This window comes from Vulpes vulpes, chromosome 6 (assembly GCF_048418805.1).
Source record: "Vulpes vulpes isolate BD-2025 chromosome 6, VulVul3, whole genome shotgun sequence".
Classification (NCBI taxonomy): Eukaryota; Metazoa; Chordata; class Mammalia; order Carnivora; family Canidae; genus Vulpes; species Vulpes vulpes.
This window is the reverse complement of record NC_132785.1, coordinates 2,235,845-2,260,884: the sequence shown is the minus strand read 5'-3', so window position 1 is coordinate 2,260,884 and position 25,040 is coordinate 2,235,845. Positions and strand designations below refer to the sequence as shown.

At 55.5% G+C, this 25,040-nt stretch overlaps 1 protein-coding gene across 1 annotated transcript; it reads right to left on the bottom strand.

The window, feature by feature from the left end:
• Nucleotides 1–1,481: 1,481 nt before the first annotated feature.
• On the bottom strand, nt 1,482–24,748 carry EBPL (EBP like). The gene is made up of 4 exons (XM_072760528.1): nt 24,558–24,748; nt 7,056–7,125; nt 3,059–3,197; nt 1,482–2,487 (listed from the first exon to the last, which is right to left on the bottom strand). Exons 1-4 carry the CDS (start codon nt 24,702–24,704, stop codon nt 2,247–2,249), a joined length of 597 nt encoding a protein of 198 aa, XP_072616629.1. The 5' UTR covers nt 24,705–24,748; the 3' UTR covers nt 1,482–2,246.
• Nucleotides 24,749–25,040: the final 292 nt, after the last annotated feature.

Genomic DNA, 25,040 nt, shown 5'->3' with positions numbered 1-25,040 from the left:
ATTTTTTTTTTTAAATCTCCTGGGATTTTTGAATCAGGGATTACCCTGAATCTATATATATCAAAGTGGGGAGAACTGACTTCTTTACAATCTTGAATCTTCTAAAATATGAACATGGCCTCTCTCTCCACTTTCTCTTATAACGTCCCTCAATAATATTTTATAGTTTACTTCCTTATCTATCTTTCATTTTTTCCCCCTGAGCGTTAGAATGTTTCTATGCGGTGGTAAATGGTTATTTCAGGTTTTGAACATTTATCAACAACTGGTTTGCTTCTAATTTCATGGATGCTATGTTGCGCGGCTCAGTGCTCCCCTGAGTGACGTTCCATGAAATGCCATCTCACTTGTTAAAGCGGCCTGGTCAGTTTGTTCGGAAAAAGTTGGGTTCACCAAGTAATCAAGTTTCTTTATTGCACGACCGCCAAAGCCTTTAATGTGATAATCGAAGAGCCTCCAAACTCATCTGGCTACACTTACTCCATATTCAACAAATACTGTCAAGATGCAGTGCGGGAAAGAGGAGTCGTCCAGGGCTTCTGAGGAGTCCGCACAGGAAGGTAGGTGCTTGCAAAACTCCCCGGGAGGCTGCAAGAGCAGGTACTTGGCTAAGCTGCTAGGAACGACTCTCGGATGCTCACGGAGGGAGCCCCCCAAGGGGGGCAGTACTGAAGAGGTCACCCTGGGAGCCCCTCAGCCCACAAGCACTACTTTGTGCTTATGCCACAGCTGCAACTACCTCTCAGAACCTAGGAGGTAGAACACTGACGTCAAAGCTCCTCATGTGTCACCAAAAAAAAAAAAAAAAAAAAGGAGGAATAGTTGAAATGATTCCCAGGCGTTTATCCTCTAGACCCCTCAGAGGTCCTGAAAGGGGAAACCAGGTTCGCATCCAGGACCACAGGCGTGGCCAGGGCCTCCCCTCCGCAGGGCAGGACGAGGCAGGGAGGAGACAGTGCGGACTCCCCGAGCGCCTGGGCTCTGGGCTGCACTTTCCCAGGTGGAAGGTCCAGCTGTGAGCCTCGAGTGTCGCGGGGAGCGAGCCTGTGTAACTGCTGCTCTCGCCGCGACGGACCTGCTACGATGCTGTGCAACACCGCGTGCTCACAGAAGTCATGCAAGACTGCGTGCTCACGGATGTCATGCAACACCGCATGGTCACCGAAGTCGTGCAACACCACGTGCTCCCCAAAGTCATGCAACACCACGTGCTCCCCAAAGTCGTGCAACACCACGTGCTCACCGAAGTTGTGCAACACTGTGTGCTCAAGGATGTCATGCAACCCTGCGTGGTCACTGACGTCGTGCAACACCCCACACTCATGGATGTCGTGCAACACCACATGGTCACCGAAGTCGTGCAACACCACGTGCTCACGGATGTCGTCCAACACCAGATGCTCGCCATCCCTCCCGCACTGCAGGGAAGCACCAAGGGTGTGCCCGGCAGCTGCCACTTCCCCACCACGTTGTCACGTTACTTTTTTTTTTTTAAGATTATTTTTATTCATGAGAGACACACAGAGAGAGGCAGAGACACAGGCAGAGGGAGAAGCAGGCTCCACGCAGGGAGCCCGACGTGGGACTTGATCCCAGGACTCCAGGATCACGCCCCGAGCCAAAGGCAGGCACTTTAACCGCTGAGCCACCCAGGGGTCCCGTCACCTTACTCTGTCACCCTTACTCCCCGGTGTTCCTCACTCCCCATTTACGTCTTGCCACCACTGTGCGCATTCCTCAGTGTCCCGCTCCGGACCGGGGCAGACGGAAGCCCGCCGCCCGCGGGGAGCCCACCATCCCGGGTTCGACGACTGTCGCATCCGTGGGACCAAGTACAGAAATAAACTAGAAGCGTCCATTTCATCTCCGGCTTCACTCTGGCAACCGAAAGACCCGTGAGAGGGTTCACAGTTGAGACGCGAGTATGTTCTTGAATAAGAAATTAGCAGGCTCTACGGGATTCTCTGATACTTGGCTTTATTGCTGTGGGACACTCGGGCTAGCTCAGGGCACGTACGGAAAGGGGCTACTACTACAAGCTAAACTGGACTCTCTGTTCCCCGCACTGTCGCTGAATTGAAATAAGAACAAAAACAACAATAACAAACACTTGCCACCGACCGATCAATTGGAAACAGGCCGTTTAGGAGCAGGCGTGGGAGGCGACGGCACGGGGAGCGCTAGGCCGCCACACGCGGGGCCTGTCCCCGGCTCCCCGAGGACAGCAGCGCTGCGACTCGGAGGCGTCACTGCAGCTTCTCCCGTGAGCCGCTCCGGCCGTAATGCATGGTCTTGAGTTCCACCCACGACTGACACAGTAACAGTCCTGGGATCAGAACCCACACGCTGTTGAAAAATACCAGGTAGACCCCAAAGTAGAGCCAGTCGTCGGTGTTGAGGTTGGGGCTTCCCATGAGCCAGTCTGGGACGAAGGTCATCCAGCCGCCGTACAACTCACACACGCACAGCGTCACCTGTATGAAGTGCCTGTCGGGGAAGGAAACGAGGCGTGGAGCTGCCAGCTCGGCGCCACGTGGCGCCCTGAATCCTGACATCTTTTTTTTTTTTTAAGATATTATGTATTTATTCATGGGAGACCCAGGGAGAGAGGCAGAGACACAGGCCGAGGGCGGAGCAGGCTCCTTGCGAGGAGCCCGATGTAGGACTTGATTCTGGGACCCCGGGGTCACGGCCTGAGCGGGAGGCAGATGCTCCACCGCTGGGCCCCCCGGGCGTCCCCTACTCTACTTTTCATCTAACAAATAAATGTGGTCCCAATAGGGGATCCCTGGGTGGCTCGGTGGTTTAGCCCCTGCCTTTGGCCCAGGGCACGATCCTGGAGTCCCGGGATCGAGTCCCGCATCGGGCTCCCTGCATGGAGCCTGCTTCTCCCTCCTCCTGTGTCTCTGCCCACCTCCCTCACATGAATAAATAAATTTAAAAATTTTTTTAAAAAAAATTTTAAAAAATGTGGTCCCAATCTACTCCAAGTGCCACGTGGGCGCTGGGGCGGCGCAGGCCTGTCCTGTCTCCCGCGGGCCAGGGGAAAGGCACTTACCGGTAATACTTCTCTGTGACTATGGCATAAACAAGGACCAAGGCCAGGGACCCATCCAGGACAACAGTCAGAACTTCCAAGGACACAATGGTTGGGTCGAAATAGAGCCATCTCGCGTCGGCTTTGCCATATTCTTTCCCTAAAAGTGAAGTGCATTTTGTTACTCATCTGGCAACCATTTGTTTGACACTCAGTGGAAATGACTTTTCTTCCCCCCTAAGGAGGACAGAAAAAGAACCGCCGTCCCCTGCGGTCTTCCCAGTGCCCTGGTGGGAGGCAGAAGCGGGACATATTTGCCGTGTGACACCAGGGATAATAACGGCATCATGTGACGTGTAAAGGGACTGCGTTCCCGAAGCGCAGTCACGCGTGCACCCTCTTCGCCCCCGCCCTTTTCGTTACAAGCAGCAGAATTCTCATTCATTCATTCATTCATTCATTCATTCATTCATTCATCAGAGATGCGCACAGAGAGAGGCAGAGACACGGGCAGAGGGAGAAGCAGGCTCCATGCAGGGACCCCGCTGCGGGACTCGATCCCAGGACCCCGGGGTCACGGCCTGAGCCCCCCAGGCGCCCCAAGCAGCAGAATTCTAAGTCAGTTCACCACAACCAGATTCTGCAAAGACGATCCTTAATAATCATGTAGGTAAACGCGTCAACAGTTCCTTGCTTTGAAGCTGCTACATCAAGTCTGCAGGTGTCATGTAGACGTGGGAACATTTTTATTATATTTTAATATTTGTATTAAATTTTTATTGTTTGTCTTTTAAAAAGCATTTATGAACACCGGCAGAGCAACTGAGTGCTGGGGGGCGGTGGGGCGGTGCAGGGGTACTGAGGCGGCCTGGGCTGCGGGAGGGGCCCAGATGGGCATGGGGGGGGGTGGATCACCACCTAAGCCCCCCTGGCTCAGCTGGGGGTGGGCGCACCCTACAAAAGCCTTCCAGGCTCCACTATCAGGATGGGCTCTTCTAGAAAGAACGGAGTGAGGCCGCGGACACGGGCTCTCAGGAAAGGCCGGTGTGCGGCCGCCCCGTCGGCCTGGCCCAAGGATGCCGTGTGCGGTGCCCCAAGGGCCACTTTCCCTCTACACCTAAATACGCCCGCGATACCTGGGGCCCCCCGCAGCCCCCCCAGGGGGGTCGCTTCCCTGAGACGTGGGGGCCGCAGGGTGGCCGGGGGGCACACACGCTCGAGGGGCAGCTGTCCCTGGCGGCCGCCCGGGCCCTGCACCTGCTCACCCCAGCTCCTGCTGCGCGGCCCCGGCCCGACCACCGGCCCCCCGACGCCCAGAAACCATCACGGGAGTTCGGTGAACACCCGCCACTCCACGCACATACAAAAGAAACAAGAAAAAGCGTGTTTTCTTCCTCGTGCTGACAACTCGGGCTCCCAGCAGCGGTACCAGCCTGGGCACGTCTGCAGCTCGGCCTCGGGACTCACCCGCCTCGCAGCTGAAGTCTGTCTGCACGTCGTCGTCTTCTTTTTTCTTTATGATTTTATTTATTTATTCACGAGAGACACAGAGAGAAAGAGAGACCCAGGCAGAGGGAGAAGCAGGCTCCCTGCGGGGACCCCGAGGCGGGACTCGATCCCCGGACCCCGGGGTCACGGCCTGAGCCGGAGGCAGACGCCCAACTGCTACCCCCCCACCCCAGGTGACCCGAAGTTCGGACTTCCTCATCACCTTTATCCAAGTCCCTCCAATCTCTACCCCTCACCTCCGGTAACCACAAATTTGGCCTCTTTTTCTAGGACTTTGAGTTTTTTGGTTTTGTTCTTTCATTAAGCTTCCACATACAAGCGGGGTCATACAGTAGTTGCCCTTCTCCGCCTGGCCCGTTCCACTCAGCCTATGCTCTCAGGGTCCGACCGTGTCGTCACAACGGTGGAATTTCTTGCTTTTGTATGGTCAAATAGTATTCCACTGCGCGCACACACCCTCCTGAGTCCTTTATCCACGCATCCGTCGATGGACGCTTGGGCCGTTTCCGTGCCTCGGCCACTGTGCGTGGTGCTGTCACGGACAGGGCGGTGCAGACACCTGACCAAGGTCCTTATCCTTCCCCCTCTACACCACATCCCATCATCCCGGCCGGGCTGCAGCAAGAATCCTGTCGAGTTGGTCCATTCAGAATCCGCATCCTTGATGTTTCGTCTTAGTGACTTTGCATCCACTGATCCCACCTGCTGCTTGGCCGTAGAGCCCCACCTGTCCTTGTATTTGGAGCCGAGCCCGAGCTCTCTTCCCTACTGCCGACTCCACTGTCGGGGTACCTCCTGAATAGGATCTTCTCTGTCATCATGAGTAAGTCCTTCTTTCACAGGATCCACGTAACGTTCCTGGCCCGGCTCTACATCCTGGTGACTCAAAGGACAGCCCACAGATCAACATCTGGGGGGCTTCACCCTACACCCTCTGAATCAGAATCTGTATTTGTCCAAGGCAGTCTGGTGCCCTTTAAAGTCCAAGAAGGGACTGGATCTTCATTTTCTCAAGAATAAAGGACACAACCATTAAATGAGTCCTTACTTTTTTTTTTTTTTTTTTTTTTTAAGGCCGAAAATGTAAGGTGTGGATGCCTGATAAAGGTCGGGTTAGACATTCGCATTTCATGGGCCTGAGCCGGATCTGGGCTGTTCACTTTCTGTCCCGCAAGGCCAGGAGCCAGGATGGAGGACAGTGACTGCGGCTGGGTCCTTCCTTCAGCCCCCGGGATCCCCCCAGCAATTCCCAAGCACCTCTACTCTGGCCTACTCATCACACACACGCACACACACACACACGTGTGCAGCAACACTTCACTCCCCAGGTGGAGGCTCGGGCTCCCCCAGCTACCACTGGCTCCGACCTGACAGGCATCAAGGATGACAAACATTCCACTTTGAGAAGCACTGACACCAGCTCCCTCAATCTTCTAGAAGTTTCCTAATGCTAGTGATGAACAGCAGCCCCCACACAGATCCTGGCTGGAGGATCCGATTTCAGAATTATGGGAGAAATGAGATAAACAGCGAAGAATTTCAGGCGCAAAATCTGAAAGAGGTTACCTTGCATAAGGCAATTCCGTAATAGTGGCAAAGGCCCCCGTCGCAGCCCGGCTCATTTATTTGTCAGATTTGACACAGTGCATGGGGGGAAGCCCATACTGACTGATGGATTGTTGACTGACTTATAGCAGAACGAAGAAGGCAGGCAAAGCTAGTCAGTATCTCCGCAGAGCGGAAGGAATGGAAATTATCTAGATACACGCACGAGAGGTACACACACGTGCACGTACGGTGGTGCACATACATGTACATATGATAAAGTGAAAGTTGGTACTGAAAGTACAGAAGAACACCGAGGCCAAATACTGCAAACTTCTCAATCCGCGCTATAAACCTATTTTTTATTTTATTTTTTTAAAAAATATTTTATTTATTCACAAGAGACACAGAGAGAGAGACGGTGACAGAGGCAGAGGAAGAAGCAGGCTCCCTGCAGGGAGCCCGATGTGGGACTCGATCCTAGGACCCCAGAGTCATGCCCTGAGCCCAAGGCAGACGCTCAACCACTGAGCCACCCAGGTGTCCCCAAACCTATTTTTTAATACACACCTTTACTGAGATACAATTCACACAACATATAATTCACCCATTTAAAGTGTATGATTCAATAGGTTTTAGGATATTCACAGACTTGAATCATTGCAACGAAATTTTATTTTATTATTATTATTTTTTTGCAACAAAATTTTAGAACATTTCATTAACTCCCCCAAAGACACCCGTACCCATAACCCATCCCTCATATTCCATCCCCCTCCTCCGGCACCCCCTCTAGTCCCAGGCAACCACCAGTCTATAATCTGTCTCCAGAGAGTCACCCAGTCTGGACCTTTCATACAAACGGAATCACATGATTGGTGCTACAGGTGCTCATTTAATTGACAGTCACACGTGCCATTAATCTCCTGGGACATCCCAAATGCAAACACTTTACGGTACTTACACAAGGAAGCAATCAAGCCTTCGGAATCCGCAACGCTTCCCGCAAACGACAAGTAGACAAAAGGGCCTTCCTGGAGAGAAGAAAAGGAAGAGAGGCTCTGATTTGGCGTCACAGCCCCAGGATGGCCCCATCCCCAGGAGCCCGCATCCCGGTCGGCGGCCTCTGCACACGGCACCTACGCGACCCCGTGGGGTGCGATCCCGGGCCGGACTCCTGACCCTGCCAACAGGTATGTCCAAAGGGAATGTTTATCTAATAAATGCTGTTTTTCAATGACTGGCATTATAAAATCAGAGGTGTGTTCTAGCAGGGGGTGGGGAATAAACAGAAAATCTTGCACAAGGAAAGAGCTTAAAGGTTATTATGTTAAAAAGGCTACATTCTGGATTATTCCAGAGATTTTACACCTTTGAGAAGAACCTCACAGCAGTTCATTTTGTCTCACCTTGAAAAAAAGCCAGGGTCTCTCTTAACAAAAGTGGCATTCACCTATCTTATGTCAGAGTTGAACTAGTTCTTTTTCCTGCAGGAGGGCAAGTTTAGGAAAATTAAAATCCTTACGGGCTACATTTTAAATTTCAGGTAACGAAATAGCTGCAATTACACTTAGCTTTTCCAATAACTGAAGTATTCCTTTGCTTAAATTTCAAAACTAATTAGTTAGAATCCACCAGGGTATCTAATTGTCATGTTCCTCCTCTGAACAAGTTTTGTTGCTGGTCAATACAACATCCCCCCCCCTTTTTTAAATGCAATTGCTTAGGGATCCCTGGGTGGTGCAGGGGTTTGGCGCCTGCCTTTGGCCCAGGGCGCGATCCTGGAGACCCAGGATCGAATCCCACGTCGGGCTCCCGGTGCATGGAGCCTGCTTCTCCCTCTGCCTGTGTCTCTGCATCTCTCTCTCTCTCTCTCTGTGTGTGTGACTATCATTAAAAAAATATATATTTAAATGCAATTGCTTATATGGCATTAAAATTATGGCCCTGCCCCATCCCTGCTCACTTACACTCCTACTTCCCAGAGTTGACCACTTACAGTCACTGCTGTATTTAGTTCGGGGGATTATCGCCCTAACTCACAATATACTTACGCTGCTATTTCTTTAGATATTCTCAACTAACTGCCAATCCTGAAAAATTATGATTTAACTTATGTCTCCCCTCTGTTTCTCCACTGTTTAGTTGTTTTGATAGTGTAGGGGAGGAAAAACTTGCTTCTGCCCTCTTGGATTCTGCAGCTGGCCTAAGAATTAACTAACACGACCGACTAACAGAGGCAAAGCACACAAATTTTATTTCCTATTTTTACAGGTACACGGGAGTCCTTAAAAGGAAAACAAACCAAAGGAGCTGTTAGGCCCAAATGCTTATACACTTTTTTTTTTTACACAAAGAACAGTCATAAATCATGGACATGTCACAAGACAAAGGCGCGTGGACTAGGGGACAGTAAATTGTGGGAAAGTGACTAGAAATATATGAGGGAAACTAAGGGAAGATACGTGTTATTTTAGTAGGCTTGTTTGTATAGGACCATTTTAGCGCTGACTCCAAGTCTCTGGTGATTAGAACGTTCTTCTCTTCCTGGTATAGGGAGGGTACCTTTCTCATGGGAAATTTAAGGACTTAATTTTAGGTACAAAGGAGGAGTCAGAGAGGCCTTCCCACATCTGCTATTTTCCAACTGCCTTCAGCTCAATACTATCCATATGCCATAATGGCACAGAATGGCATGCTCTGAACACTTTTCTTTCTTTCTTTCTTTTTTTTTTTAAAGATTTACTTATTTGAGAGAGTGAGCACGTGCATGGGGGGGGGCTAGAGGGAAAGAGGGAGAGGGAGGAGAGGGAGGAGAGGGAGGGGATCTCAAGCAGACTCCCCACTGACTGTGGATCCTGATGTGGGGCTTGATCGCACAACCTGGAGATGGTGACCTGAGCTGAAACCAAGAGTCGGTTGCTTCATCGACTGAGCCATCCAAGCACCCCTGAACCTTCTCAAATAGCTCTTTAATTCTTCCATTAGTTATCCAACTTTGTAACTTAAGTAGCAAACTTAAAATCTCGGTTTCCTCATTCATCAGTGTTGCCCAGCATCAGGACTTCCCAACACATGAGATAAGGATGCTAGCCCCCACCACGCTCTCTTCCTCTCCACCCCATTTCCAACGCTCATCTTCTGTTTACCTTGCTTATATATTCCTGAGATTGATTACAGATCCATTCCTGTTCTGTAAACATATTTGTCTTCCTGTTTTACGTGGATTCTAAAAGCCTAAAATCAACAGCATTTACAATATGGTGATTAGGTAAATGTCATTCTCTGCAGAGGACCACAACCCCTATCTCTATAGATCCAGTATTTTGACTCCTGTGCCTTTTAAGAAGAATGTGGCAGCTGGATCATCCTTTATTACCCTCATAAATTTCTCAAAATCAGGCTATATTTTAGTTTGCTGCATTTTGGGGCCATGACTTTCTATAAAATATTTTTATGTTACAGTTTGTAATTGCCTTTTTTTTTTCTTATTGAGAGAAGAAATCTGACTTTCTTCCTATCTCATTAATATCTTCCAGCTGATCTCTGCTAAACGGAAGCCTTAAAGTTGGTTTGTTTTGTCTTTTCTTGACACTGTGTAAGTTACTTACTTGGTAAATGTGGCTTACCTCAGAGTATTTGTAAAAATCATATTCTTTAAGGCAGATTTTTAAAAATTACATAGGAGTTAAACAGCAATGTTTTAAAATAAGTCCTCCCCATCCACTATGTGACTTTATTTTCACCAATTTCTTATTTTTAGCAGAGACATAGCAAGAAATCCACACCACTTCCTTGGCTTGGCCTGACGACTTTCTAGACAAAACACACCCACTGGCCTGGCCGGCAGGAGCAATGAGGTTGGGCTGAATTTGATCCTCTGTGGATCTCAGTCCATCTAGCTGTAAGATGAAGGACCTCCTAAAATTAGACTGTGGATCTCATCCTAAAACTACACGTGACTTCCACTAGCAATCTCTTCACCTGGAGCTCGGGAGCATTCCCCAGCAATCAGGTCCAGGACCTTTCCTCAGAAGCAACTCTGCAGGTAAGAGCAAGATGGGGATGCAGGGACCGATGAGCATATAACAAATTTTCTTCCTTTTATATCTACCCGTTGAAGTTGTACCCTCCTTCCTCCAAGAAATCTTCCCAACCTCCTGGTGACAATTCCTCATGCTACCGTGTCACTAAATTTATGCTTCTTATTTATTTATTTATTTATTTATTTATTTATTTATTTATGATAGTCACACACACACAGAGAGAGAGAGAGAGAGAGAGAGGCAGAGACACAGGCAGAGGGAGAAGCAGGCTCCATGCACCGGGAGCCCGACGTGGGATTCGATCCTGGGTCTCCAGGATCGCGCCCTGGGCCAAAGGCAGGCGCTAAACCGCTGCGCCACCCAGGGATCCCTAAATTTATGCTTCTGTCATCAACTGTCTGCTGCTGAAGCTGAATCTCCAGCTTCCCATTAGATCACACATCCCTGGGGTCTGGCTTGCTGTCTTATCTCTCACAATCTTCAAGAACCCAGGATGATATTTTGTGTTCAGTGTCTACTAACCTTGAATTAATGACAAGGTCACATAATGAACTACTTAAAAGATACCCCGAGGGGCTTTTGTATACTTCTTACTACACCCATGTCTCAGATGGAGCGGCGGTATACAGTTGACTCTTGAACAACACAGGGGTTAGGGGCACCAGCCCCTGTGTAGTCAAAAATCCACATGTAATTTTTGACTTTCCAAAAATTAAACTACCAATAGCCTATAGCCTACTACTGACTGGAAGCCTTACTGATAACCTAGACAGTCAATTTACATATTCTGTTATATGAATTATATAGTGTATCCTTCCAATAAAGTGAGCTAGAGAAAATTATTAAGAAAATCATAAAACACAGACTACTGTACTATATTTATTAAAAAAAAAAATCCATGTAGGAGTGGACCAGTGCAGTATAACCCATGACACTCAAGGGTCAACTGTAGTAAATGTAAAGTCTAATAAATATATTCGTGCCTCCACATGCTGATCAGATGCTGCCTCCTCCAGGAAGCAAGGAAAGCTTCCCTGACTCTCTTGATGGGAAGTAGGTGCCCTCCTACATAGGACCTTGCTTACTTGCCTCCCCCTCAAAACTGTCAGTTCCTTTAGGGCAGAGTCTTTGTCTTTTATCTCTGTATCCCGAATGCCTGTTAGATAGTACACGGGAATAAAGGTTTAATAAAAGGATTAGAAATAAAAAAGGGGGAGGGTAGTGGGAGACAAAAGAGTTCAACAACCACCAACACCCAAACAACCCACTTAGAGAACGGGCAAAAGAAATGAAGAGAGATTTCAGTAAGGAGGCTCTAAAGACAGCAGACAAACACGCGGAAAGATGTTCCACATCAGTAGCAGTCAGGGAAATGCCGATTACAACCAAAATGGGTTAGAATCACACACCTATCAGAATGGGTAAAATAAAAAAAAAAAAATTGACCACAACACATGCCGATAAGAACGTGGATCACCCACACGTTTCGTGAGATGAAGACGGTACCATTCTGGAAAACTATGGGGACCCAACCACTGCGCTCTTGGGCACTTGTCCCAGAAAAACAAAGACTTCTGTTCACACAAGAACAAGCACACAGACGTCCACAGCAGCTCTGCGCGTAACAGCTTAACGCCGACGTCCTTCAACAGGTGGACGCTGAAACGAACCACAGTCCCTTCACGTGGGACCGTTCCCGAGCAATCAGGGGGAACCGACGCCCGATACACTCAACAACTTGGGTGGATCTCCAGGGAATCTGGGGAGCGAAGAAAGCCAACCCCAAAAGATGACGTGCTCACTGATTCCATTTATCGGACACATTTTGAAATGATAAATTTTAGAAATGGAGGACACATTAGCGGTCACCAGGGGTTAGTGGCTGGAAGGGGACAGCAGTGGGGGGAGCAAGTGGCAGTAGACACAAAAGGAAAACTCCAGGGAGCCTTGTGGGGTTGGGACTGGCTGCTATCCTGTCGTGGTGGGTACTTGAACCTACCCGGTTGCTAAAGTGGTACAGAAATTAATACACACACCAGTGCAAGTGGATGTAGGGAAATCTGAGTGAGACGAGTGGATTGCATCGATGTCCTGCTCATACTGTACGATGTTGTACTTAGGTTGGAAAAATGTTACCATTGGGGGAAGCTACGCAGAGTGTACATGGGCTCTCTCTGTATTCTTTCTTTTTTTTTTTTTAATTATTTATTCATTAGAGACACACAGAGAGAGGCGGACACATAGGTAGAGGGAGAAGCAGGCTCCATGCAGGGAGCCGGATGCGGGACTCGATCCTGGGACTCCGGGGTCACATCCGGAGCTGAAGGCAGATGCTCAACCGCTGAGCCACCTAGGAGTCGCTCTGTATTATTTCTTACGACTACATGTGACTCAACAATTATCTACCCCCTCAAAAAAATTCATTAAAAAAACAGGTGGAACATGAAATATGGAAGAAAGAATAACATTACTAATTGAATAACATTTTTAAGTCAATGGCCAGGAATTTTCTTTTCTTTTTTTTTAAATTTAGAATAGGCATGGTCCTGGCCTCCGAGAGCTTATCCAGTTGGGTAACACCAACTTCCAACTCGATAAATATTGCAAAAAGAGGAGGGGCCTGCGGTTGGCACAGTCGGGGAAGCTTCCAGGAGGGGCAGCCTAGAGCTGGGCCGTGGCAGGCAGGCTGAGGCCGAAGGAAGGACAGGGCCGGTCGCCCAGGGGTGCAGAGGGCAGGACGTTGAAGTCCTGCTGGGTCCAGACTCTGCCCCTGCCCCCCCTCGGGCTCCCTCGCCAGGGCAAAGGGCCCGTATACTTTTGCCCTCAGGCTGGTTTTCATGAGCTGCTCCTCTGCCTGCAGCACCCAGGCCTGGCTGTCTTCCCCTCTCCCCCTTCCCACCCGTAAAAAGAACATAAATTAAAAAAATATATATATTGTAGTAAAATATACACGAAATTTGCTATTGTCACCATTTTAATGGTCCACTGCAGGGCGGTAAGCACATTCACAGCAGCGTGCGACCATCAGCACCGCCTGGCTCCAGAGCTAAGGCTGAAACCGAACCCATGAGGAATCCAGCCCCGGTTCTCCTCCTACCCCGGCCCGACGCCCCACTCTGCCGTCTCCGCGCGGCCCACCCGCGGGATCGCACCCAGCCTGTCGTTCCGCCCGCCGCACTCGGCTCAAGCTGCCCGGGCAGCAGGTGCCAGGCCTCCGTGTCTTCTCACGGCCACGCAACAGTGTAGGTGTGCGGCCACCGCATCGTGTCTCGATGCACCTGCCGGTGGACGTCGGGGTGCTTCCTCCCTCCGGCCTCGGAGAATCAACTGGCTGGTGCGAGCACGTGAGGCCCCGGTTTCCACTTTGGATGCTTACGTGGAAGTGGGCCTGCCGGGCGCGCGGTGGTCCTGGCGTGTCCCGGCGGTGGGCTTCGCTACCGCAATGACTAAATGTCCTATTAAAGGGATAGGTCCTGAAGGGCACAAATACAGTGAGAAGGGATCAAGGGAGAGGTCCAACCGCTTCCTCTCCTGAGCCCCGACCTCAGGCTCCTGAGACTGTGGAGTTTCCACCCTCAAGAAACGTTTCAGGAGGGCGCCCGGGGGGCTCAGTCGGCTGAGCCTGCGACTCTTGATTTCAGCTCAGCTCATGATCTCAGGGTCCTGGGATCGAGCCCTGCGGTGGGCTCTGCGCTCAGTGCCGGGTCTGCTTGAGATTCTCTTTCTTCTTCTCCCTCTGCCCCTGCCCCTGCTCTTTCTCTAACATAAATCTTAAAAAAAAAAAAAGCACAACACTTTTCACGTATATGTTAACAGGGAGCCATAAATATTTAAAATACTTTCTGCTATTAATTTTTCAAATATTAAAAATATTTTTAATATTTTTGTATTTAATATTTTTAAATATTTTAAAATATTTTTATTTTATTTTTAAATGATTTTTTATATTTAATATTTTTAAAAATTTTCAAATATTAAAAATATTTCCTCGGAGGGTGATGAGGAAAATTTTACCACATTTCTTGATTTAAAAAATTTTCAACTTCTGGGGATTGGGAATTTTGCTTTAAAAAACATTCAGAAGAGGGATCCCTGGGTGGTGCAGCGGTTTAGCGCCTGCCTTTGGCCCAGGGCGCGATCCTGGAGACCCGGGATCGAATCCCACGTCGGGCTCCCGGTGCATGGAGCCTGCTTCTCCCTCTGCCTGTGTCTCTGCCTCTCTCTCTCTCTCTGTGTGACTATCATAAATAAATTAAAAAAAAAAAAAACATTCAGAAGGAAAACAGGAAAAAACACAGAAGTTCCTATTAGATGCCCTGGTGACTGACTGATTGGACTGTCGCTAATTGAGCTGCTAACAAAATTAACTTAAAAGCTAAAGTGTATCACAGCAATAAAAATAACAACAGCAGCGTCGTTTTTTTCATCTAAGGTGTTGCAGGCCTGTAGTTTTAGCAACTGTATTTTTTTGTTGTTGTTTTTTTTTAGCAACTGTAGTTTGGAGGCTTTAAGACAACTACAAGCCAAAATTCATATCAAAACAAAACAAAACAAAACAAAACAAAACAAAACAAAACAAAACAAGGGCAGCCTGGGTGGCTCAGCGGTTTAGTGCCGCCTTGGGCCCAGGCTGTGACCCCGGGGTCCTGGGATCGAGTCCTGTATCCGGCTCCCTGCATGGAGCCTGCTTCTCCCTCTGCCTGCGTCTCTGCCTCTCTCTCTCTCTGTGACTATGAATAAATAAATAAATTTAAAAAAAGAAATAAAAGAGACAAAAGAACTCTGGTTCTTCGTGGTAGCTCAGCTGGTGGCCGAGGCGGGCCTGCGGGTGCACCTGCAAGCTTCTCCGCCCGAGGGGAGGCCCCGAGACGCATCCTGGCTGCGGGAGGCTCCCGGGCGGCGCGGGCCCTGCGTGGGTCCTGCCAAGATGCATCAGCATATTCGGTTTTCAGCCTCGCAAACCCCCCGCCTGGTGGGGGCCTGGTGGGGCCTGTGCTCGCAGGTCCGCCCCTCCTGGGGGGCATCCTGGGGCGGGGCGGGCAGGTGCATGGGGCTGCTGCGGGCGAGGGCAGGGGTCGCGACAGCGGCTGGGACGACGGGAGGGCGTCAGCAGGTGCACCTGCGAGGTCCGCAGGTGTCCCCGCGGCCCGCCCCCGCATGACATCACACCCAGCCTGACGTCACACCCAGGCCTGGGGCGCAAACCTGCGCCCTGGGTCGTTCGGGGCCGCCCGTTGGAGGAGGAGGAGGCTCCCCCAATCCTCACGAGGTCGCCGTGGAGAGAAGCCCCCTCCGCGCCGTCCAGGTAAGCGCCTCGGTGTGGACGCGCCCGGATGCCCGTGTGGACGCGCCCTCCCCCCAGGCGCCCCGGGGATGCACTGGGGTCACGCCAGGCGGCGGCCTGGGGAGGTGCGGGCCACCTGGAGGGCACCGCAGGACACCTGAGCAGAGGCCTCACCTGCCAGGACGGTGGCCGGACCCCGGGGGAGGGGGTGACCCTGGGGGGTGACCCTTGGGGGGCGGGGGGCTGACCCCGGGGGTCGGTTCAGGAACTGATGGGGGGGCTGACCCCGGGGGGACGGCTTGGGGACTGATGGGGGGGCTGACCCCGGGGGTCGGTTCAGGGACTGATGGGGGAGCTGACCCTGGGGGGACAGCTCAGGGGACTGATCCCGGGTGGATGGCTGGGGGGGCTGATTCTGGGGGGACAGGGACAGCTCGGGAGCCTGATGGGGCGGCTTTGTAGCTCTGTAGCCTGATCCTGGGGGGCCTGACCTGATGTGGGGTGCTGACCCTGGGGGGCTGGCTTCCTGACCCCTGAGAAATAAATGCCGGTTGTCCCTCCGCCATCCAGTCTGGAATCTCACCGCAGCGGCCCAAACATCTGACAACAATAAAGACGGGGAGACAAAGCCTCCTGCCCCCGCCCCCCCCCCCAAACTCCAAGGTGCCCCCGAGCCAGCATTCCAGAGCACGTGGTTAGACCCCAAAGGCCCGCTCCCCGGCCCCCCCGGCCCAGGCTGCAGGACCCTCTGGAAGGGCCTCCGGGGATCCGCACCCCACATAAGACGCAACAAGTGGCACGTGTGAGGCTGGGTGACAAGGACACCACATCATGCAGAGGAACGGCAGGCGGCAGTGGTCTCTGTAGACCGGGCATCGGCTTCCCCTCAGGCTGCGTGGGGGCAGGACTGGGACCGACGGGCAGACGCGACAAGGGGCCCACGGGTGCGCACCCCGGGAGCTGGTCTGGGGGGAAGTTTTCAAGCCGAGGCTGGAGGCCCCGCGTCTGTCCGGGTCCTTAGTAAACTTCCTCTTCCAAGGCGGGGAGGCCCGACTCCCGGCCCGGAGCCCGTCCCCACCCGGAGGGGCCCTCCCAGCTTCCACACGGCCCTGGGCCTCCCGGGGGGCCGGCGGGGACACGGCTTTGGCACCAGGTGGCCGGCCCAGCGGGCGAGGAGGGCCAGGGAGGCGGGGGAGGCCGCAGTCCGGGGGGGGGGGGGTCCAGTGGCCTGGAAGCAGCGCTCCGACCTCGGCATCTTGATGCCGAACACGCCCGAGTCTCTGCGGCGCAATTTCCCCTTCTGATAAGGGTCCTGGCGGGTGAGGGCCACCCTCCCCCCCGTTAGGTCCGTGAAGGCCCGTGTCACAGTGGGCCACGTGCTGAGGCCCGAGGGTTCAGAGCCCCCCGTGTTCTGTTGGGGGGCGCAGGTCCACTGAAAACACGCGGCTCTGATGCGCAGGCGCTGGGGATCCGCGAGAGGGACAGAGGGCCAGGGGCGCCCGCGGCTGGTCGGTTGAGCCTCGCCCTTGGCTCGGTGGTGACACGCGGTGACGGGCGCCGGGTCCCCCGCCAACGCCCCAGCTTGTGCACGCGCGTGCTCTCTCTCTCTCTCTCTCTGTCAAATACAAAAATAAGATCTTTCATTTCTTTTTTTTTTTTAATTTTTTTTTTTAATTTATTTATGATAGTCACACACAGAGAGAGAGAGAGAGAGAGAGAGAGGCAGAGACACAGGCAGAGGGAGAAGCAGGCTCCATGCACCGGGAGCCCGATGTGGGATTCGATCCCGGGTCTCCAGGATCGCGCCCTGGGCCAAAGGCAGGCGCCAAACCGCTGCGCCACCCAGGGATCCCCTTTCATTTCTTTTAAAAGAACTAAGGGCGAGAAAGCCAGCAAGCTGCGGAGACGCAAACCTGGGGAGCAGCCCGGAGGCGGGGACGGTCACCCGAGGTGCCCGGGAGCCGGAGCCCAGGACCCCGGACGGCTCAGCCTCGGCCGCGGTGCCCCCGGCGCCCCCCGCGCCCCCCGCGCCCCAGCCGCTCCGAGTGAACAACTGCCCAGGTTGGTGCCGAGGAGCCTCGCCGAGGGGTGCGGCGCGCAGCCCGCCGTCCTGGGCCCGCGTCCCCCCAAAGCCCACGGGGCCGTGTTCGCCCGCGCAGGTGCTGAGCTCGGCCCCCACGCTGCTGGCCTCGCTCCCACGGGCGGCGGCGACCTGGGGCCACCGGAGGACCGGGCGGGGACGGGCGCTCCCGGCTACGGGCTCGAAAACACCCGCAGGTCTCAGGATGAGACGCTTCTGCAGGCACCGTCTACGCAGCCAGGCGGCGCGTCTCCAAGGAGGCCAAACGGGCGGGAAGTCCCAGCCTCTGCGAGGGGCCCCCGACAGCCCTGCACAAAGCCATGCGGCGTGGGACAGCGGGCTCCAGGCGCTGGGGGGGGGGAGCGCAGGGCGCCGGGTGCCACCTGCCGGGCCGCTTTCCCGCAGGGAAGCTGCCCCCATACCTCGGGGGAAACACGGTTCTTCTCTCGCCCCAGCCCCTTCCTCTGTTTTATTTAAGAGAACCTGGAGTCTTGCCTTCGGTGGACTCTAGGCGCGATGCTGCGGGCTGTGCCCCCCAGGCTGCTGCTCTGCCCTGGGCCCGGGCGCCCGTGGGCGGGAAGCCCCCCTCGGGCGGCAGGTTTTGTGCGAGGGAGGCTGAGGACACCACGGAAAGGACGGGCAGGTGCCGGACGGGCGGCGACAGCTGGACGGGGCGGCCGCGGCCCGAGGTGCTCTCTGCCCGGCGGGACAACCGTGTGGGTCGCCCGAGGCACCGGCCACCAGGCGGCCCCAGCAGAGGCTCCTGCCGCTCACACCGCGGCCCCCCCAGGGCCCCGGCCGGCAGCTCCCCGACCCTGTGGCCTGTGAGGTACGGGCTGCTCTCGGGGTCCGGCCTCCCCAGCAGCTTGGGTTTGGGGCACAGAGTGACCTCAACCCTGTGGGGTCCGGGGCTGCGGTGTGGGGACGGCAGCGGGTGGGCAGGGTGCGGGGACAGAGGGGGCCAGGCAGGGGACGGGGCGGCCAGGCCACTCCCGACGGAAGCTGGCCGCGGAGCCTGGGGCTCTGCTGACGCGGCCGTGACTCCACGGATGCGGGGCGCCGAGCCGTCTCTTCGCTCTGCCCTTCCTCGTGTCCGTGTTATCCGGGAGCTTTGTGGGGTGTCGTCCCGGGGACAGCGGGCACAGGGTACAGGGGGCCTCCGTGTCCTCCCCCGGGGAGGAAGTGACAAGAATCTCAAAATCACAAGCTTCCTTTAAAAACTGGGCCATCCCCGTGGAACATACCCGGCGGGCAGACAGACACACGGCCCGACGTCCAGTATCCCAGACACGGCGGAAACGGCCACCAAGGTTCGGTAGGGGCGCCTGGGGGGCTCGGTGGGCGCGCGGCCGCCTTGGGCTCAGGCCCCGGGATCGAGCCCCCCACGGGCTCCCTGCTCGGCGGGGCCTGCGTCTCCCTCTCCCCCCGCTGCTCCCCGCTTGCGCTCTCGCGGTCTCTCTAATAAATAAAAATATCCCAAAAATAATCTTAAAAATCTTTTAAAAAGGTTTCGTTCGTACGCACCGGTTAGAACGACTGAAACACGACAAGGGTAACGGTCCTAAGGGTGATGGCCCGAACGTGGCCGCTCCGACATCCGTGCTGACGCCCCACCCAGGTGGCGGCACCCAGAGGCCACTGTGGGGTCCCCGGGGGGAGCCCCGGGATGGGGCTCTGTTCTCAGGAGCAGAGAGAGCAGGGCTGCGGTCAGCCCGTGGGGACGCGCAGGCAGGCTCCGGCGGGGCCAAGGGGTCTCCCCGCGCTGCCAAGCCTCCCACGCGTGACGAGGAAGCGGCCGCCGCCGGTGCCACCCGTTCCTCATAGTGTCGCCCCAACAGCCAGAGCCGCTGAGGACTGCGCTGCCCCACCGTCGGGTGACGCCGGCGGGACTGGAGCCGGCACAGCCACCTCGGGAAGAGTCTCCCCCCCCAATGGAAACACACTCACACGGGCGCTGGGGGCGCGTCTCTCAACGCAGATGTTAAGGACAGTCCCAAACCAGGAACAGCCCGACGTCCACGAGCCGGGAGTGGGACGCGTGAGTCGGGATGCGCCCGGGCACTGGCCGAGCCACACACAGGACCACGGCCCCGGCCCTGCCGTCGGACACGCCACTTGCGGGGGGCGGCGGTGAGCGGAGCAGGCCCCGGCCGGAGCCCAGGGCTGGGGGCGCCGGGGGCTCGGCGGAGGGGGGGGGCGTCCTGCGGCCCAGGCCGTGAGCCCGGCCCCGGGATCCAGTCCAGCCTCGGGCCTCTCCCGCCCGGGGCTCTGCCTCTCTCTCTGGGCATCTCAGGAATAAATCAGTACAATCTTAAAAAATAAAACAACCAGGGATGGAAACGTCCGAGGCTGTGATTGTGTTGGCGGCCACACGGGGATGTCATCGAGCGGAAGTCATGACTCCGGGAAGCCGCGACGTGCAAAAAGGGAATTGGGACAGCAGCTGCTGCTCCAGGGACACAGGCCGACCCTCACAGCTTCCCCTCCTCAGCAGCAGCCGTGGAGGCGCAAGGGAAGCGCAGGGGAAAAGTATCTCACGGTGGCCACAGACACGTGCGGACACTCAAGTCACTTCCCAGGGCAGCCCGGGAGGCTCAGCGGTTTAGCGCCGCCCTCAGCCCGGGGCGTGATCCTGGGGGTAGATGTCATAGGTCCTGCACCGATCACGGGCATCTACAATTTAAAGCAATTTTGTTCTAAACCACGGGGGACCCAGGGAGGCCTTCTGACCCCCTCGACGCTGAGCTCCTTGCGGGGCGACAGGCAGACAGGTGCTTGATAAGGACCAGGAGCTGGCATGAGAGGATCCTTCTCCCCCCGCGGGCGCCCACAGCTTCTCCAGGCGGCTCCTACCCCGGCCCCCAGCACCCCAGCCGGCACCCGGGATGGATGGAGACAAGACCATCACACACGGCGTTGAGTGTCACAAAGGACAGAGCGAAAGCCGACGAAGCCACGGCACTTCCCCGGGCGTGTCCACTTGGACGAGGCGGATCGGCAGCGCCACCCTCTCCGGAGCTACTCGTAAACCTGCTCTGCTCTTCCTGGCCAATCACAGCAAAGACATTCGGTTAAATGGCAAAACGTACTTAAGCATTTTTAGATATCAGTCACACAAAAATATGAAAGTGCGTGAGAGCGCGGACGAGGGGGCCGGCGAGGCCCACGCGGGGCGTCCTGCTGCTGCGACGTCCAGGTGCCAGCCTCCCGGCCAGGCCAAGGCACGGCCACCGTGCTGTGTCGGAAAGCAACACGACCCCACACCCCCCGCCCCTTTTTTAGGAGAAACGAAGCTTCTCCCCGTACTTTCTGCAAAAGCAACTTCCCCTCCGAGTCCCACCAAGAGTGACACTGGTGGCTGTTGCCCTCAGCTCCGAGGGGACGAAGGACACGCGTTTTGTCTGGATGAACACGGCAGCTGGCACCCAGCACCCAGCACCCCAGCCGGCACCCAGCACCCGGCACCCAGCACCCCAGCCAGCACCCGGCCCCCAGCACCACAGCCGGCCCCCAGCACCCCAGACGGCACCCGGCACCCAGCACTCGGCACCCAGCACCCAGAACTCGGCCCCCAGCACCCAGCACCCCAGATGGCACCCGGCACCCAGCACCCAGAACTCGGCACCCAGCACCCAGCACCCCAGCCGGCACCCAGCCATCTGTGGAGATGAGGAACCACGGGTCAGGATTCCGTCCCGAGGCCTGGCCGCCCAGACACCCGCCCCTGGTGCGCGGCTCGTCCAGGACACTAGAGAACTAAGGGAACTTCGGCCTGCGGCAGCACAGGCCCCGCACTCCCACACCCTCAAAACGGCCGCTGGGTCGCTATGGGTGCTGTTCCTCGGACTCGCAATTTGGCACCATTTCTATGCGTGTATCGGGGTTCTCCCGAGAGGCAGACCCAGGGGGACGGGGATACACGCAGACAGACACACTCGCACAGACGGTGCATCATCAGGAGCCGGTCCACGGGCTCATGAAGGCTGGGACCCCGTGACCTGCAGGGTGACTGGAAGGCTGATGGCGAGGGTTTAGCCCAAAGGCTGCAGGCCTGAGACCCAGGAAAAGCCACCATTTCGGTTTGAGTTGGAAGGAGGAAAAGGCCCATGTACCCACCGGTCTGAGGGCAGCAGGCATCCTAGCTCACTCTGAACAATGGTCAGCCTTTCTGTCCCACCCAGGCCTTCAACTGATTAGACGAGACCCACCCACAGGGGGGGTGATCTACTTTACTCAGTCTACAAGTTTATTTATTATTTATATATATATTTTTATTGAAGTTTGATTTGCCAACAGATAACACCCAAACTCAGTCTATACGTTTAAATTTTATGTTATGCTATGTTAAAGGAGGCTCCATGCCCTACATGGGGCTTGAACTCAATGCCCTGAAATGAAGAGTCACGTGCTCTACCAGCCAGAGGAGCCTGCCAGGCTCCCCCTCGATGCCCACCGTATCCAAAACAGCCTCACAGAACGCTCAGACCAGCACGCGGGCAAACAGAACCGGGTGTCCCACGGCTCGGTCCAGTTGGCACCGAAAGTGAGCCGTCGCAGAGCTTTACCACGAATACAGAGGGAAGCCCACGGCGACCCGCCAGGCCTGCCCCCCCGGCCCGGGGGCCACCCACGCATTTACCAGGGCGGAGCTGTGCCTTACAGCAAACCCCACGGAGATGACAAGGCCAGAAAAGGGAGGGAGGACAGGAGACAGCCACAGACTGTGAGCTAAAAGGCAACCTGAGACCTAATGAGACAGGAGGAGGATGGGGAGGAGGGGGAGGAGGAGGGGGGGAGGAGGGAGGAGGAGGAGGGGGAGGACATTCCTAGAATCCCAAGAGTCAAGGCTCGAGTTATTGCCGCAGGAGGTGGGAACAGACGGTGATGCTCAGTGGGGAAGGGTGATGCCCGAAACACACGGGTTAATAGGGACTCGAGCCGTCCCCGGGACTCAGGACTTCTTAAAGAAGGACCCATGGGCGGGAGGGTAGGACGCATGGGGGACAGCTGAAGCCCATGTCTCACATGACAACTGTGCTTCACCCTGAAGGGCAGGCCTAAGTCACGCTCTCGGTGAGGAAAGTGTGGGGGGAACAGTCAGGGGGGTTTGATCGGAGGACAAGGGGTAGACTGAGGCACACTCAGCCCCGCTGTGGGTGAGTGCACACAGGCAGGCTCGGGCCCGTGACCGGGCCTTGCTCCCGGAGGCTCCCAGGCCTTCCCACGTCACGCGGAACCCCAAGCCTCGAGGGCCCCTTCAGCTCTCTGGGGGCCTTTCTTTTCCAATCTGACTTTATGCCACATTGCGGGGTATTCTTGCCGCCAACTCCCAAAGACAATGCGGGCGTGCGTTTTCCGCGCAGGCTTTAACCTTCCTTCAAGTGCCCTCCTCGCCAGTCTCTAAGACGGGTGGGCAAGGATGCTCGTCGAGGCGTTGCACGTAAGCAGCAAAATAAAAATGTACCTATTCGTGTGGGGTGTTAAATAGCCTATTTCACCATCAACCGTAAGATACATCCCAATTTCACAGACATAAAGTATCAACAAACTACCCCACAGTGGTTTTATGTCACTGACACTTCTAGTAAGTGGGGAAAAAATGTGCATTTTAGAATTAAAAAACTAAGGTATGGTGCATTCATACAGTGGACTCTTCTGCAGCTGGGACCCGTACACTGCGGCTGTGGGAGGTAAATTAGGGCATTTCCTGCAGAACAGCAGGTGGGATGCAATGACTTCATGCATTGAGTTACACCGGAAGGGGTCACAAATGGAGACGTTACCTGGAATATTTTCCAGGTAAATACTACCTGGAACAGTAATATTACTGTCAGCAGTGACACTAGTTACTAGTCTACTAGACGCTGTTACTGTGATAGTAATATCAGTATCTGCACGGAAGCGCTGTTACCCGGAACAGTCTGCGCTTGAAAAGCAGACTTCATGTTATCGGACTAGGTGGTGGGCATCTGGGTATCTGTTTCAGCGTCATTACGCATCTTTGCACATCTAAAGTACGTTATCCTGCATCTTCTTTACGAGGGCCCGGCCACCCGTTTTACTGCCGCTGTTCTTTGGGAGACCTTGTGTCCAATGGCAGCTTAAAAAAGTCAATTCTATAAATAAAGGAATTGAGGGGCCCAGTGACTGTCTATGTCCATATGCAGTGAACTTTCAGGAAAGAAAGAATTTCACATTCCAGCAAAGTCTGTATGTGCATATATCCACCTGACAGACATTCAGGGAACTAAATGAGCATCAAATGTCTTCTTCTTCAGTCCTACAGACCTGCTGCACATCAGCCACACGTCTGCCTCGATCTAAGCGAGGTCAAATGTGCAAAAAAGCTATTTTGGCATAATTATTTAAAAACAAAAAAACCTTTAAAAAAATGTGTGTGGGGGGGGGGGAGGGGGGAACGTCAACAGAATTCCTTTAAATATTAACCTCCTGGTTACTCATAAAGTGGGCTGCATTTTTAGGGACGCGCCTCCCAAAGCCTGGCCTGGTACAGAGGCCGAACTTCGGAGCCAGACTTGGCGCAGGGCGCCTCCTCCTCCTCCCCCCTCCCTCCCTCCCTCCCTCCCTCCTCCTTCGATCCTCCCTATCCCCTTCCCTCCCCTCCCCCCTCCCTCCTTCCCTCCCCTTTCGACCTTCCCTATCCCCTACCCTCCCCTCCCCCCTCCCTCCGTCCCTCCCCCTTCGACCCTCCCTATCCCCTTCCCTCCTCCTCCCCCCTCCCTCCCCCTTTGACCCTCCCTATCCCCTTCCCTCCCCTCCCCCTCTCTCCCTCCCTCTCCCCCTCCCCCTCCCTCTCCCTCCTCCTCCCCCCTCCCTCCGTCCCTCCCCCTTCGACCCTCCCTATCCCCTGCCCTCCCCTCCCCCCTCTCTCCCTCCCTCTCCCTCCTCCTCCCCCTCCCTCCCTGCTCCCCCCGGTGAGGACGGATCCGGGAGGCCGAGGCGCGCGGCCGTAGAGCAGCAGCATCCGTGGGGTCGGGGTCGGGTCTCCCTGGCGGCGCGCGGGGGGGGGGGGTCCCGGGGGCGGCGCCCACTTACCAGGGCCCAGTGCACCAGGGCGTCGTAGCAGAGCCAGGCGAGCACCGCGCGGTCCGCCGCGCCCCGACCGCGGCCCAGGCGCAGGCCCAGCGCGCAGCCCGCCAGCAGCAGCGAGGCGCAGAGCAGCAGCGGACCGCCCGCGCCCATGCTGCCCCGCCCGCAGGCGCGGACCCCGAGCGGGAGGAGGGGCGGGGCGGGGAGAGGGAGGGGAGAGGGGAGCGGGCGGGGGGGCGGGGGGGCGGGGAGAGGGGGAGGGGACAGGGGAGCGGGCGGAGGGGCGGGGCGGGGCGGGGAGAGAGGGAGGGGAGAGGGGAGCGGGTGGAGGGGCGGGGCGAGGGAGAGGGTGGGGAGAGGGGGCGGAGGGGCGGGGCGGGGCGGGGCGGGGAGGGGAGAGGGGAGCGGGCGGGGGGGCGGGGGGGCGGGGCGGGGAGAGGGGGAGGGGACAGGGGAGCGGGCGGGGGGGCGGGGCGGGGCGGGGGGAGA